The sequence below is a fragment of the Neolamprologus multifasciatus genome, chromosome 15 (genome assembly GCF_963576455.1).
Source record: "Neolamprologus multifasciatus chromosome 15, fNeoMul1.2, whole genome shotgun sequence".
Classification (NCBI taxonomy): Eukaryota; Metazoa; Chordata; class Actinopteri; order Cichliformes; family Cichlidae; genus Neolamprologus; species Neolamprologus multifasciatus.
The window spans coordinates 15,790,488-15,804,960 of NC_140453.1; the positions used below are offsets into that span (position 1 = coordinate 15,790,488).

General features: G+C 39.4%; 1 protein-coding gene across 1 annotated transcript in view; it reads left to right on the top strand.

Moving 5' to 3' along the window:
- Positions 1 to 655: 655 nt before the first annotated feature.
- rngtt (RNA guanylyltransferase and 5'-phosphatase) overlaps positions 656 to 14,473 on the top strand; it is a 112,741-nt gene continuing 98,923 nt past the window's right edge. The window contains exons 1-6 of the mRNA XM_085134317.1: positions 656 to 1,078; positions 3,442 to 3,551; positions 3,632 to 3,735; positions 3,841 to 3,929; positions 11,209 to 11,284; positions 13,550 to 13,799. Coding sequence (XP_084990443.1) covers positions 1,015 to 1,078; positions 3,442 to 3,551; positions 3,632 to 3,735; positions 3,841 to 3,929; positions 11,209 to 11,284; positions 13,550 to 13,799 — 693 coding nt within the window. The 5' untranslated portion in view covers positions 656 to 1,014. The remainder of the gene's footprint in view (positions 1,079 to 3,441; positions 3,552 to 3,631; positions 3,736 to 3,840; positions 3,930 to 11,208; positions 11,285 to 13,549; positions 13,800 to 14,473) is intronic.

Genomic DNA, 14,473 nt, shown 5'->3' on the forward strand with positions numbered 1-14,473 from the left:
GTACTGCATACGTCTCACTTGATCTGGTTGGTGTAAAGAGATCTGCTGAAGTTGCCAATAAACTTTTGAAAACCTTTCAAAACAGAGCCAAAAGACATGAGACAGCATGCAATAAAATAAATACTAGGGATACAGGATATTATATGTATTTTTTAAGCCAAGTAATATCTACCCCACAGCTAAAACAGATAATCAATCAAAGACATGTAAATCTGTCAAAATATACTAAAAGAAAGGTATGAAATATAAAGACAGAAAGAAACGATTACACATTTTTGTGTATTGTCAACAGGTGGGGGAAATAAAAAATGAACTATAGGTCTACATAAAGAGGAGAGGAGCTAAACACGAATAGAATAGAATAGAATAGAATAGAATAGAATAGAATAGAATAGCCACTTTATTGTCATTCAGAATATAAACCAGTTAGAATCAGAATTAAATTTTGGAGCATTTACATCAAACTGTAGAATATAAATAATACATAAATTAAAATTTAAAGCAGTGTTGACAAATAAATAAAAGAATAAGGTAAGAACGTTTGTGGGTTTTTTGTGGGTTTTTTTCTTCTTTGTAAATAAATGAACTAGCTTTCAAGCTGCTGCAGCAACCATTTCAGTCCAAAGGGTGGCGATAATGCACGGATACGATTTGCCGGTGTATAAAAACACCAGTAGAAGAAGAAGAAGAATGATCACTGAGGTGTTGCTAGCTGATTGCTAAAAACCTAGATTTATGGTAGACAAATGAAAAAGATAGCTGAATTTCTTCAGAGGCTGATCTGCAGTGGATCGGAACAGCCTGCGTTTCGTGTAAAATGCCTCCTAGTCTGTCAGAAGGTTAACCGGGCTTAAACCTGCTGGCTGATTCTCCTGAATTAGGAGCTAAAGGGCCCTGAGTCCGCAGTGCTCGGGTGAATATCTACCCAGCATCTGTTGTGGGGGAGAGAAGCAGCATCAAGCAACGGGGTTATTGATATTAGAGGCTTTTAGATATTACCAACCTCAACTCAATATGTCAAATAACGGACCTCCTCCTCGATGGCGCAATTGTCCCAGAAGAGGGCAACTTGTGGCAGGTTAGTGTGAATTCAACTAAGAGAATAGTGTTTTATTTACCAGATGAAGCTATTGCTACTAGTTAGCTTCGTTCAATGGTGTTGCTGTGATGCTTGTTGCCTGATATATATCAGTTATTTATTATTTTAGACTGTCAGATTTAAGTAGCAGTAATGGGCTGTGTTGGTCCATGTTCGGTCTTTAAGTACAGAAAGATTATCACATATTTAAGCTCTGTTTCTCTGTTGTAAAAATGAATGCGTTATCTTTTAAATGAAGTGTAAATCAAAGCGCCGATTTCATTGAATGACGTCAACATATTTTGTAAGCTTGATTTAGTTAAAAGGGTTTGTTATTTTGGTATTTATATGGAATTAACTTAATTTTGGCATTTTTTTAAATGGAAATTTCTCTGACACTATTCGTGCGCGCTCTTTTTGCTAGGTCGCTAACGGTAACTATTTAGCAACGTTTTCCGCTTCTTTTCAGCTTTTAGGGTGACCTTAATGTTGAACAAACACAACGTATTTTAGTCCATTAGTTTTAAAAGAAAAAGGTTTGAAAAGTGCTGCTAAGTTGCTATGCTTCACCGTCAAAGAATCACGTGTCCAAACAAACCGGACACGGTTTGAGGAGCTCACGGCGAGCATACGTGTGTGACACGTTACTAATGCTGAGAGGCGTTTAGCACGAGAAGCATTTTATTTTTTTAATGTATTTGAATGCACCTTTCTTTCTCTTTTGTTTTTTATAATCTATAAACTCTTAACTGTTATTGCAATTGGTTTATTTTAAGATCCAAAAATAACTGAGAAAAAAAATGAACCAAAGTATCGGAGAATTCACCTTCCACCAGTTTCATACAGTTATTAGATGTTTTAACTGACTGTAGCTGGATTTAATTTTAGTTGTGACTGTTTTCAGCATATTGCACAAAGATCTGCGTGGCTTGTAAGTCTGTGGTCACTTGATGTTTTCTGTGAAAGACTTGTTAACCTGCAAGAGATGGACAATGACGTTCTTTCTTTAACCCCCGAGTCCTTCATTAAAAGCCAGACTTTAGAAAAGTGTCTGAGTTGTAATGTTGCCTTTGTAAAATATAAACCAGTCAAAAAATGTGGATCAAGAGCATGAGGGAGAGAAATGCTGTACAGTTGGGGTATCTTTAAAACTACCTCCGAGCTTCTTTTCCTTGACATTGATGAAAATGTCATTGAGGTTAAGGAAAGGAGCTGCTTCTTGGAGTGTAGTGTCTTGGAGCAAAGACAGACAGGTGGACAACTGTGCTTCATAGCTAAAAGTGTACCAGTGTTTCCTGGGACTGGTCAGTGATAGACAGCCTGAGTATATCCTAAATAAATGGTAAATGGCCTGTATTTGTATAGTGCTTTACTAGTCCCTAAGGACCCCAAAGCGCTTTACACAACCAGTCATCCACCCATTCACACACACATTCACACACTGGTGATTGTAAGCTACAGCCACCCTGGGGATATCCTAAATAATTCAGTGGTCAGTAACAGACTTTGGGAATGTGTGCAATTTTTACTACATTATGTTCTGTATTAATAGCACATCTGCCAGCTGACTGATGTGACAGGCTTGAAAGGATAGATGCGGATAAAACTGTGTTGATACGAATGCCAGTATGGACTGTGGATATAGATCTGTTCCTATATGTATTCCTTATTGCAATGTACAACTGTCAAAATAACAGCCCAACATAAGTAGAAGGAAGTTATAAGGTCAAAGTTGGACAGTGCAAGTGGATTGATCTAAGTTCTCAGTCTTAAGTGATGCAAGGCTGTCTTGTTAACACTTTATACAAAAGGATTGGTGTTACTGTTTTATTTCGCCCATTCATCATTGTTATCATTACAGTTATGTGATGTTGAGACATTTCTGTAAAACCTGCAATTGCAGGCTTGTCTCCTCTCCGCCTCAACTTTATAACAGTGCAACAGTTTACACAGATGCTCTGTTTGAAGGCACAGCTGGAGTTGGTGGCACTTTTGAATGCAGGCTTTTATTCTAAGAAATTCAGTGTAGTTTACACAAATGGATCCACAGTTTTATTGGCTATTAACAGAGTTCTTTACAAAACAAATGCACTTGGGGTGCTGTCTAATGCTTAATTGAATGTGACCTTGACAAATACTTAGTCAGTGATTTGATTTATTTATTTATGTTTTTTATTGATTTATCTGAATTTGTAGATTTGACTTGGTATGAAGTTAGACTCTTAGACGTAACCCTAAAAACTAGTCATTAAATTAGGGACAAAGCTGCTGTCCCTGCTCACACAAGATTAGTTTATAAGAAGAGTTTTAATACTAGAATACTGCAGGATTTTTGTTTCATTCATTATATTTCTTCTTCTTAGAGAAATTCCTGCCAATGAAAACGATGTTAGGTCCCAGATATGATGACCAAGTTGCAGAGGAGAACAGGTTTAATCCGAGCATGCTGTCCAACTATTTAAAGAGTCTAAAGGTAAGTACCCTCAGCAAGGACAGAAATATTAAAGTGGCACAGAAAACCTTCCTCACAGTGCCCATTTCTCTCCTCCTCAGGTGAAAATGGGTTTGCTCGTAGACTTGACGAACACGACTCGCTTTTATGACCGCAGTGAAATTGAAAAAGAAGGGATAAAATATATGAAGCTTCAGTGTAAGGGGTAAGATTAAAAAGCATTGTCACAAACTAACTGTCCAAATTCATCATTTTGCAGAACTGTGGATGTTAATGTGTTGAATACTAATGTCATCCTGTACCTTTTTAGCCATGGGGAGTGTCCTTCAGAAGAGACCACTGAGATGTTCATCAGGCTCTGTGAACACTTCAATGAGAAGAATCCCACAGATTTGATAGGTGAGTATTAGGGCTGGGCTATATCATACCGTTCACGGTAATACCGGTGTAATTTTGGGCAACGATAGGAAAATGAAATATCGCGATAGAATATGGGTAAAACGCGCATGCGCAGTGCCTTTGTTTACATACGCACATGGCGGCAACGCAGAATGAGAAGAGCGAAAGTGGATCGTTAAATGAAACAGATGAACCAGAATTGGTTTGTAAAAATGCTGCAACTTCAGTGGTGTGGAACTGGTTTAGCTTTCGTCCGTCAGATCCACAACAAAGCACTATTTTTAGTAGAGCATGCTAGCGGGCCATCGTTATTACCGTGTTGTTTGGAAAATACGGCACACTTAAAATCAATCCTTTGATTTTCTGAAAATCGACAGTGTCCCTTATAATCCCGTGTGCCTTATGTTTGAATTCTGGTTGTGTTTACTGACCTCGGAATGATTTTATGTACATGGTGCTCGAAAATCTGTCAAATGTTTTAGTACGACTTTGCTAAGCTATGAACCCACACTGCTTGATGGATTGTCGGAGCATTACGGCTATCGTAGGCAGGAGCCTCGCGGAGTGATACGTACTGTGCTTCAACATAATATTACCGTATTGTGTGTGTATAACCTCTTTTTAAGTTTTGTGGATATTACACATGATTATGCTGAGGACATGTTGGCCAATTTCCACTGGAAATGCCTTTTGGTTAAACTGTCTGCAAGGAATTTGCACTGTTACGTTTTTATATAACTTTAATGCACATAAAAAACAGCTGCTTGTTTAAGTGAAAATACATTGATGGGGTTTTTTGCACTAATAAAGTTGTGGAGTTGTAAAGCATTTTGTCTATATCGTCAGTTATATCGTTATCGCAAATTTTCAAATGTATATCGTGATAAATATTTTTGGTAATATCGCCCTGCTCTAGTGAGTATTTCATCATGTGGATTTCACCAATCTAATTGACAGACTAGGTGCACTTTTGAATCTAAGGTCCACCAGCAGAAGGTATACCTCCCAAAGCTTGCTATTGTAACAGGAAGAGTAAAAGTTGTACTGATCATTGCCGACAGCAAAGTAACAATATAGGAGGTAGCTAATGAGAATGCCAGGGTTCATTTGCTTTGCTTTCCCCGATATCTATTTGCTCTTTTGTGCCTGGGAAACTAGGGTTGGGCTATCACCAGCTTCTGCAGCTCCATCAACAAGCATTTGGGCGCATTCTGAGGAGGGTACATTTGCTCGCCGATGAAAGAGGGTCCCATTGGCAAACTTACTCATGGGCAAATAAATAAATAAATCGCCCTTGTAAAAACTATTGACCATAGGCTCAACCTATCGTCGATAGTCGATATATTCGTCCAATCGACCAACCCTACGGGAAACTAACAGATGCATATTATAAAAACCTAACCAACTCTTTAGCACACTATCTTTAAACACTTTGCACATAGTATCCCTGGTTACTTTATTTGTTGTGTCACTTTACATTTTTCATATATTATAATGTTGGATCCTGTTTACTAGTGGTGCAACGGATCAAAAGTCTCACGGTTCGGATTGGATCATGTTTTTTTTTTTCGTCACGGATCGGATCAATTTTCGGATTAGCAGGAAAAAAAAGAAGACAAAAATTTAACTCGTCATTTACTTAAGTATTTTTTTTTCCTAATAAAAAAATATTCAACTCAAGACTTATTCCACGCAATTATATAAAAACAAATTAAGTTGCAATATAGGGCAGTACAGAGCTTTCTGTCTACCACTCTGCTGTGATATAATGAGCGGTCACGGTCACGTAGCTTTCCGTTGCTCTGGAGGTCCACCCATTTTTAGTTAGGGCAACAGAAGATGCCTGGGACAGCTCAGCCATAACTTTAAACTTGTCCTGTTCATACATGCTTGGAGCGATCTTGTCACTAAAGTCGATGCGCGACGGGATGTCATAGCGTGGCTCAAGCGCCTTCATCATAGTTTAAACTAGTGCTTAAACTAGTGCTGCCCCGTAAATCTCGTTAAAATGATGTTAATGCCATAACTGCATTAACGCGGCAAATCTCTGTTAGCTAGTTAACGCGGATCGCCCCGTGCGTGGGGCTGCACGGCGCCAATGCGTCAACTAACGCGTTGACTAGTTTAAACCCCTTGTTTTGCACAACAGAATTCGGCCTCCTGTCTGCAGCTAAACACCCCAATAGCTTTTGTAATAGCTTTAGCCCAGTCGGATTGGGCAGCAAAGGGCTGCTTAAATACCGCAAACTCCTCTGCTCCTCCACTTGGACCGCTAGCGCTGACCATAGCTATCGCTTGACAGACTGACCACGCGCACCATACACAAACTTTTTTCTTCTTTTTCGAATCTTCGGATCACGTGCGTGCCGAACCGTGGAGTGGGATCGGTTTGGATTACGGATCAACCGTGATCCGTTGCACCACTACTGTTTACTTATTTGTGGAAAATTATTCAGGTTTAACAGTATTTTCTCTCTGACTAAAATGATACCAGAAGCTGAGTGTTTGGCCAAGAGAAGCCTCTGAGTGTGTCTATGTTTTTCATTTCTTAAGATATCAGATGTGCCAGTGTGACTGGAACCCATTAAGTACTGTGTTTATCACCTCTGTACACAGAAGGATATGAAATGAGACAGAAATAGACTTTAAGTGTAAAAACATCTGGTGCTGTAAATGAGTTTGCACTGTGTGTAATTTAGTCAGACAGTTGTAACAGCTTTGCTTCAGCAGTAATCAAATTCTGGCTATGACTTATCCCAGTCAGTATGAATCTTAATGCCTGAACATCATTTCAAAAACCCACACTTAAAGTACATAGAGACCTCCTGCTTCATTTACACTGCCACTTTTATTTTGCAGTAAAGAATAAAGTGTCACTGTGTCCTTGTAAGTGTTTTTTTAAGAGTTTAGTGCTATGTCATTATAATACTACTGCAAAAACCTTGCTACACCCCTTAAAAGTAGACATCAACATAGTTTACTCGTACATTACAGAACACTGTTATTTATAATTTCTAGCTCTTATATTTTAACATTGATAATATTTTTGCGTATGTACTTTCAATCTTGTTTATTGTTACTTAAAAATTATTTTATTTGTGGCTTGTGGGTTGTAAACTTCAAAGAAACTGCTGTTTTTGCTTTGATTCTCTGATATAAGCGTGGTTGATCATTATGCTGATGCCTAGGCTTAGGAAGAGAATGAAGATCTGTATCGTGTTGCAGCTTCTAAATTCATACGCATACTCTCAATAGAAAAGTTTGCTTTTGGAAGAAATGCCTTTGCACTAAATGATCACTATATTAGGCATACCTTGGTATGGCATATTATTATTATTATTATTATTATTATTATTATTATTGGTAGTACTGGGTTAGATCCCCTTTTTTGCCTTCTGAATTGCCTTTTTTAGTTGATTCCTTTTTCTTTCTTTTTTTTGGTCCAAGTTAAAATGTTAGCATTACACAGCTGCTGGAAAATTTTGGACTGCATCACTGATGCAAATCTCCCGTTCCACCACATCCCAAAGGTGCTCAATTGGATCGATATCTGGTGACTGTGGAGGGCTTTTGAGTACAGTTAAATTTTTGAACTTCCAAAGGATTTGAGCTTTATGACGTGGCATATTATTATTATTATTATTGTTATTATTATTATTGGAAGCAGCCGTCAGAAGATGAGTACACTATAGTTACAATACTCAGGTGCATCGTTGGTGTTAAGCTGTGCGAGGTTTTCAGTTGCTTTGGTGTTTGCAATGTTGTGTGTTCAGAGATGTTCTTTTGCATGCATAGTTAGTGGTTATTTGAGCTACTGTTGCCTTCACATTAGCTTGAAGCACTATCCTCTGACATAACAAGGCATTTTGGCCAGTGAGCTGCTGCTGACAGCATAGTTGATCTGTTTCAGACCATAAACTCTAAAGACAGCTGGACGGGGAAATTCCCCTAGATAAGCAGTTTCTGAAATACTCAAAGTAGCCCGTCAGGCACCACCAGCCACGCCATGTTCAAATTCACTAGAATCATCTTTCTTCAGCTCAGTTTAGGCTTCAATGACTCATCTTGATCATTACATACATTAAATTAATTGAATTGGTGTTGTGTGATTGGTTGATTGGTAATGTTAGCTTTTGTGTCCAGCAGAGGGCAGCCTTACTCCAGGATTGGTTAAACGCAAATTGGAGCGAGGTCTTGTCAGAATATATTTTCACTGTTTAAAATTTCAGCAAACACGTTCGTACACTCATGTCAAATATCAAACAGCTTCCCAGTACAACTAGTGCTCTTCTGATGTCTGCACAGTAGCACCATGTTCAGACCTCACACGGAGTGTCTTTGTACATTTTTAAAATATGCAGTCCTGTGCAAGTCACTATTTTGTCAGTTTGTGGAGGAGTTGCATATCGCAAACAACACTCATCTCCCAGTGAACACTGTGTAGGTGATTTATAGGTGAAGGAATATCAATGAGCACCTTGGCTAAATAGATTTGATCTAAAAGGGAGCAATGTAGATGCTGGTGTGTGGGAAGGTTATTTCCACTGTCCCCCCTCCTTTTTTTTTTTCTCAAACTAGATTATTATTTTTTTCTCTGTAGCTCTTCAGCTTGTTATTATGAGCTCGAAACAAGCTATTCTAATTTCTAATGCAGGTTGTGACAAATTAAGTTATTATGGGTTTAGTTACAAGCTGAGTATAGACATAGTTAATGGATAGGCTTAAACACATGCACACGAAAGGAGCACCTTGCTTTGCCTTTAAATTAGGCTTACACTGATACTGGCTGATAATGGCTTAGTGCATGCATATCGGTATCAGGCCTGTGTTTAGTTGTGCCGAAACACCTTGCTGCATTTTACATTTACATAAAAAATAGTTTGCCTATTGCTTTATTTGAAGTCTTTGGAGTGTTCTAGTGGCACACATGATATCCTCAATTGTCATGTAAATGTTTTTTAGTGGGGAATTAAAAAAAAAAAAAAAGTTATCTCCAGCTATTGTAGTGGTATTGGTCTGTAATGTCCTTTGCCTGAAGGTTAGCCTAGGGCAGTGGTTCCCAAACTTTTTTTGCTGGGCCCCCCTTGTTTTACAAGAAAAATGTTCGCGCCCCCCCTCGCGCGCGCACGCACGAACACCTCCTCCAACCACACACACCCATATTTTGCTCCATTGCGGTTTATTTCTCACCTCAAACATTTAGTAAACAATTAAGCAAATACAAGTAATCTGCAATAAATTACAGGTAGTAAGAAAATAAACTACTAACTCTTTTATGCTACGTCCACACCTACACGGGTATTTTTGAAAACGCAGCTGTTTCGTCCACACGTAAATGGTGTTTCGAATCACCGAAAACTGAGATTTTTTAAAACTCCTTTTTTGCGTTTACTGGAAGAGGAATACAGAGTTCCTCATGCAACGTCAAAGGTATGTGCCTTTTTTCACGTCACGCTGTGTGCACGTTATTGTTTACATGAGATGAATTGCAGAATGGCAGATAGAGACGAAATACTGTTAATCTGACTGTCTGCCTGTTTTACATGCAGTTACTGTCCCTCCATTTACAAAGGCAGAGGCATCACGGTGTAATTATTTTACATGTAGTTGTTTTTTTCTGTGTAATAATATTCAACATTGCATCAATACATTTTTCAAAAAATCCCTGTGCAAAATGGGTTCAAAAACATAAACAACTGTTGGACGCTGTTTGTCCGTGATTTGAACCGGGGAACAAATCGCTGCAGGATCAGCCTGATGTTATTTGTATCCCGCTGTAACTTTACTGTATAAAGAGCTAACATCTCCAACATGTCAGGAGTAGTTAGTCATTACAACAAGTGTTTGTGAACTAAAAATCAAGAATGTGGGATCCTGTTTGTCCGTGATTTAAACAGCCCAGCGCTGCTCCCAACTAAGGGAAAACCAATCCTGCAGGGAGACCTACCTTGGCACTTGTGCAGGTGAAACCAAAGGGAAGATTTGCTTCACCATATTTTCTAGTCTTTGGCTTAGAATGAAGTTGGTTTGGAAACATATTCAGCGATGCTTCATCTCCTGCTTTGCGTTTGTGTGGGCGCCCCGTGCTAGCAGTGTCCAAGCCTTGTTTTTTTTTTTTTCCTCTTTTCATGCCGCGCCCCCCCTGCAATGGCTCTGCGCCCCCCCTAGGGGGCGGGCCCCACACTTTGGGAACGTCTGGCCTAGGGGGTCCTTACCGGCCGAAGACGGGGTAATGCCGCTGCACTTTTATGCTACTGACAGCAGGGTGCTCTCTTACACCTCATCCTGTCCAGATTTGCTCTTAACTTGTAACTGCTGCCCGACTTTTAAATCAGACTGCTCAAACATCAGAGCAGAATGTGTGAATGTCATCCCAGCAATCTCCTGCCTTTAGCCAGCTGGTGATTAGGCTTTGTTTTCTCCACAGTACACACGTCCAAATTAGACAATTGGTCTGTTAAATGTGATTTCTTTATCGCTGCTGTTGCCAGGCAAACATCCTAATATATTGGGAGACATGCGAGTCAGAAGGTTTCATTTTATATGTATTTTTAAAAAAAAATTTTAATCCTGCTGTGCACCTGCTGAAGGGATCTTGTCTGAATAAATGTCAGTTTGTCGCAAATTAGGAGGGTTCTTGTCAGATATGACTGCAATCTTCAGAGTGCTTTTGTGGAGGGTTTCCTTTCCAGAATCTTTTCTTCTGAAAGAGCAGAATTTTCTCTCCTTGTTTATTTTTTCTCATGCTCTTTCCATTCCTTGGATGTTTCATCAATTCCCTGGGTCTTTTCTGTGCGTGCAATGGCTGGCTGGTGGCTGGTGTCAGATTTTTTTGATGTAGGTATAAAGGCAGGACCCCCCTCTAAGGAGAAAAGGATCTGCCTGTGAGTCCTTTGTGTGTGACTTGATGCCCCTCCTCAAAACATCCAGTCAGCCGCGGTATATCTCAAAGGCGAGCTGGGTTTATTGATGTGAAAGATGTTACATTGGATGAAATTGTGCCCAATGGCTTGTTTGTTAAAATAAGGGGGTCTCGTTCATAATTGCCACGTTGAATTGATTGAGCGTAAATTGAGGTGACGGCACACACATCCAAAAAATTGGCAAGCTGCGTGAAATGGAAATAAGAACACTATTCATTGTTAAAAAATAAATGTAAATCTATTATTTATGTGAAAACAATAGGGACAGAAAAACAACAAAACAATATATTGTGTAAACTTGAGGTGGAGTTTTCTGAAAGGTTTGCATATTTCTTTTTTCTTTCTCTCTCCTGAAGGTGTTCACTGCACGCATGGCTTCAACCGGACAGGCTTTCTGATATGTGCGTACCTGGTGGAGAAGATGGACTGGAGGTAAGGGCTGACACGCTTCAATCACTTGCACTGCTGGGAGGGCAGTCTCACAATCTTCAGTCGTCTTGCATGACAACACAAACCCTACAACACGGAGCTCCCACCAGTGTTACTCTGGTTTCACTCTCCCAGCCGTATCAGTATTTTTTTATTTTTTAAGCTGATATTCCCATCTTCTTCTCAGCATGTGTGTGACTGCAAGAGAGGTTACTCTGTCACTACCAGCCTAAATAAAGCTTTACAAAGAGGCTGGCTGGTTTTGAGTGACCGAGCAGCCGAGATAAATAATTTAGAGCAGCTGAGCAGGAGGGGTGAGGCTGCATCTTTTGTTAGAGGTGGAGCAGCAGTCTGTGATAGCAGAATCCCTGGAAGCTGCAGACATGGAGGCTGGATAAACACCCTCCCACCGCCCACTACTTCCTGTGAAATGAATATCCTGAGAACATTTACAGCTGTCATCCACTATTACGTGTTGGGAGATAAGTAACAACAATGGGCCTTTTTAATGCGTATTACCACACGTAATGTTAAATGGCTTCAAATTTATTTATTTTTTCCTCTGGGAAAAAATTACTATATCCGAAGGGAAAATGGCATATTTAGTGCACAGTAAATGGTACAGTATTAGCATGCTTATTCTGTGATTAAATGCACATAATAACTTTATGAAGGAATGTCTACTGTCTGGTAAATAATGCAGTTTTATTTCTTGTAAAAGCAGGTTTTAGTTCTGAGTTTCTCCACAGTCACCTTAAAATTTTTATTCCTAGCAGAGATTGTTCTTGAGAACAGACAATTTGGCAGTTCTTGAGCATACAAGAAAAAGGTTAAAAGCCTCTCCTTCACCTTTAGTCAGAATAGTTGGCATGCAGTCCCTCAACCTCCCGTCTAGGCACACAGGTCAGAATCAGACCTGCTTAATTTTCAGCTATTTGAAGCTTCTGCATTGAATAAGATAAGAAGAACTTTATTTATCCCGAGGGAAATTCTTTTGTCATACACATGCTCAATGCAGCAAGAGAGACAGAGGAATAAGATATACAATATGTGCAATAGAATACTAGTATACAGTAATATACAGATGGATGTTTTTGTCAAATCCAAGCATGACACAGCCTGCTTTATTGTGTTTCAATAAATTATTTGCTTCAATAAATTTCACATTTAACTGTGTCACGTGTGCATATTTTCAGACAAATGTAACAGCTTTAATATTGGAATCAGATAGATTAAGCTCCCCTTTTTAGAACCAGCAAATGCTCCTGTAAAGTGGATTCAAGTACAATTTGATCATTAGAATATTTGCTTCCCTAGTTTTCAACTGCAAGTAAGAAACTTTTGTAAAAAAATATCTTTATGCTTTTTAGATTTTTGATGGTTTTAAGTGAAGACAAGGTGAGCACGAGTTTTTATACGCCTAATAACAGTTTAAACTAAGGGGCTTTTAATGACTATAGTCATTAAAGCCCACGTGTAGAAGTGTTTAACAATCAAACTGCACTTTCTGTGTTGAAAGGTGTTTCAAACTTGAAACGATTGAATATATTTTGTTGAAACAGGCCAAAGTTTGGAGCTTACAAACATGTTTACTTCAAGAAAAGTGTATTTTCTGTTTTTGCCTCGACTTATTGCAAATGCGGTTTGACATTTCATTTACAGTGGTAGCAAAAATCTCCTATACAGCTTTTTTTTTCTCCCTATTGCATTAAATTATTTCTAGCTTGTATTATTCTGTAAATGTGACTGTTGTCTTTAAGTGTTCCTCCATCCCTGCCTTTGAAACGATGTGGCCTCCGTTTTTTTTTGTGTGGTTCAGCTGCTGCTGCTGTTCGAGTCAAGGCAGCTGGCTGGCGTCCCTCCATCATGGGTTTTAGACACTCGTTTAGAAACATTTGTTCTTGGTTAAAGTCAGCTCACTATCTTCTCTTTTATGCTTGTTCTACTCCACCCCTCTCTCACACATACTGAAGTCTAGTTGTAGATAGAAGTTAAGAGAAACTAAATGATCATAACATTAAGGAAAATAAAGCAAATTAAATATTTCATTCTTTTTGTGTTTCCCTTTGGTTTCATGGGAGCTTCTGCTTTAGACACCTTGGTATAAAGATAGTGCCTCTACACCATGTAAAAGGTCCACTTATTGTACAGAAAATCATCTATATACCCATATCTTTCACCCACTTTCATGATTGTTTGGTCAACTTGAAACTAGTCTGAAGGTTTTTTTTAAAAAGACGTCCTGTCTCTGTTATTCGTTCTTATCAGCATCGAGGCAGCGGTGGCTGCTTTTGCCCAGGCTCGGGCCCCGGGGATCTACAAGGGAGACTACCTCAAAGAGCTTTTCCGTCGCTATGGTGACGGGGAGGGCGCACCACCTGCCCCCGAGCTGCCAGAATGGTGCTTTGACGATGATGATGGGGATGTGGACGACGACGGCAACGCGGTTGGCCAGGAGTCGGGCCCCAGCTCCTCTGGGTCGGCGCCCGGCAAGCGGAAGAAAGAGAAGATAAAACTGGTAAGGCCTCTGTGTTCCAGGAAATGGACTCTTAAGTAGAAAATATGTTGATCCCTTTGCTGCGTGACTGGGTGATTTTTGGGTCTACGGGGAGGCCTCCCTTTTAAGAGGCACAAGTATATAATAATCCTGTAAGTCTGTTGCTGAATCCAATAAATCTGATGCTTAAATTTAGAGAAAATTACACTTTCCATTTTCTCAGCTGCTGACAGAGGTGTAATTTTGATTAGATAAAAGCTGCCTGCCAGTGTTTATGTATAGTATTCATCAGTGCCATTCTGAGAAATTAGAAACCTCGAATCATCTCCGCTTGCTTATAATCAGTTTTTCCTTCTGTTTACATTGATCTAATGCTTCAGAGTACTTCAAGGAAGTGACTGTATAAGACGCCTAAATCTAAATGGTGCAACAACACGAGTAGCAGCCAGTGTAGAGGCAATGAAAAGATAGAAGCGGCACTTGTATGGTGGAAAAGTATTAAAAACATATTTATTGTTGTGAAACATTTGTTCAGATTACAACAGCAGAACATCTGTTTATTACTTTTATTGCACACAGAGCTCACTGACAACCTGAATGGGGCCAAATCTAATATTTGAGAATATGATACAGCACAGGCGAGGTCCAGAGGAGAGAGGAGGAACAGTATACTGTCTCTTGGTTGAGTGGCCGGC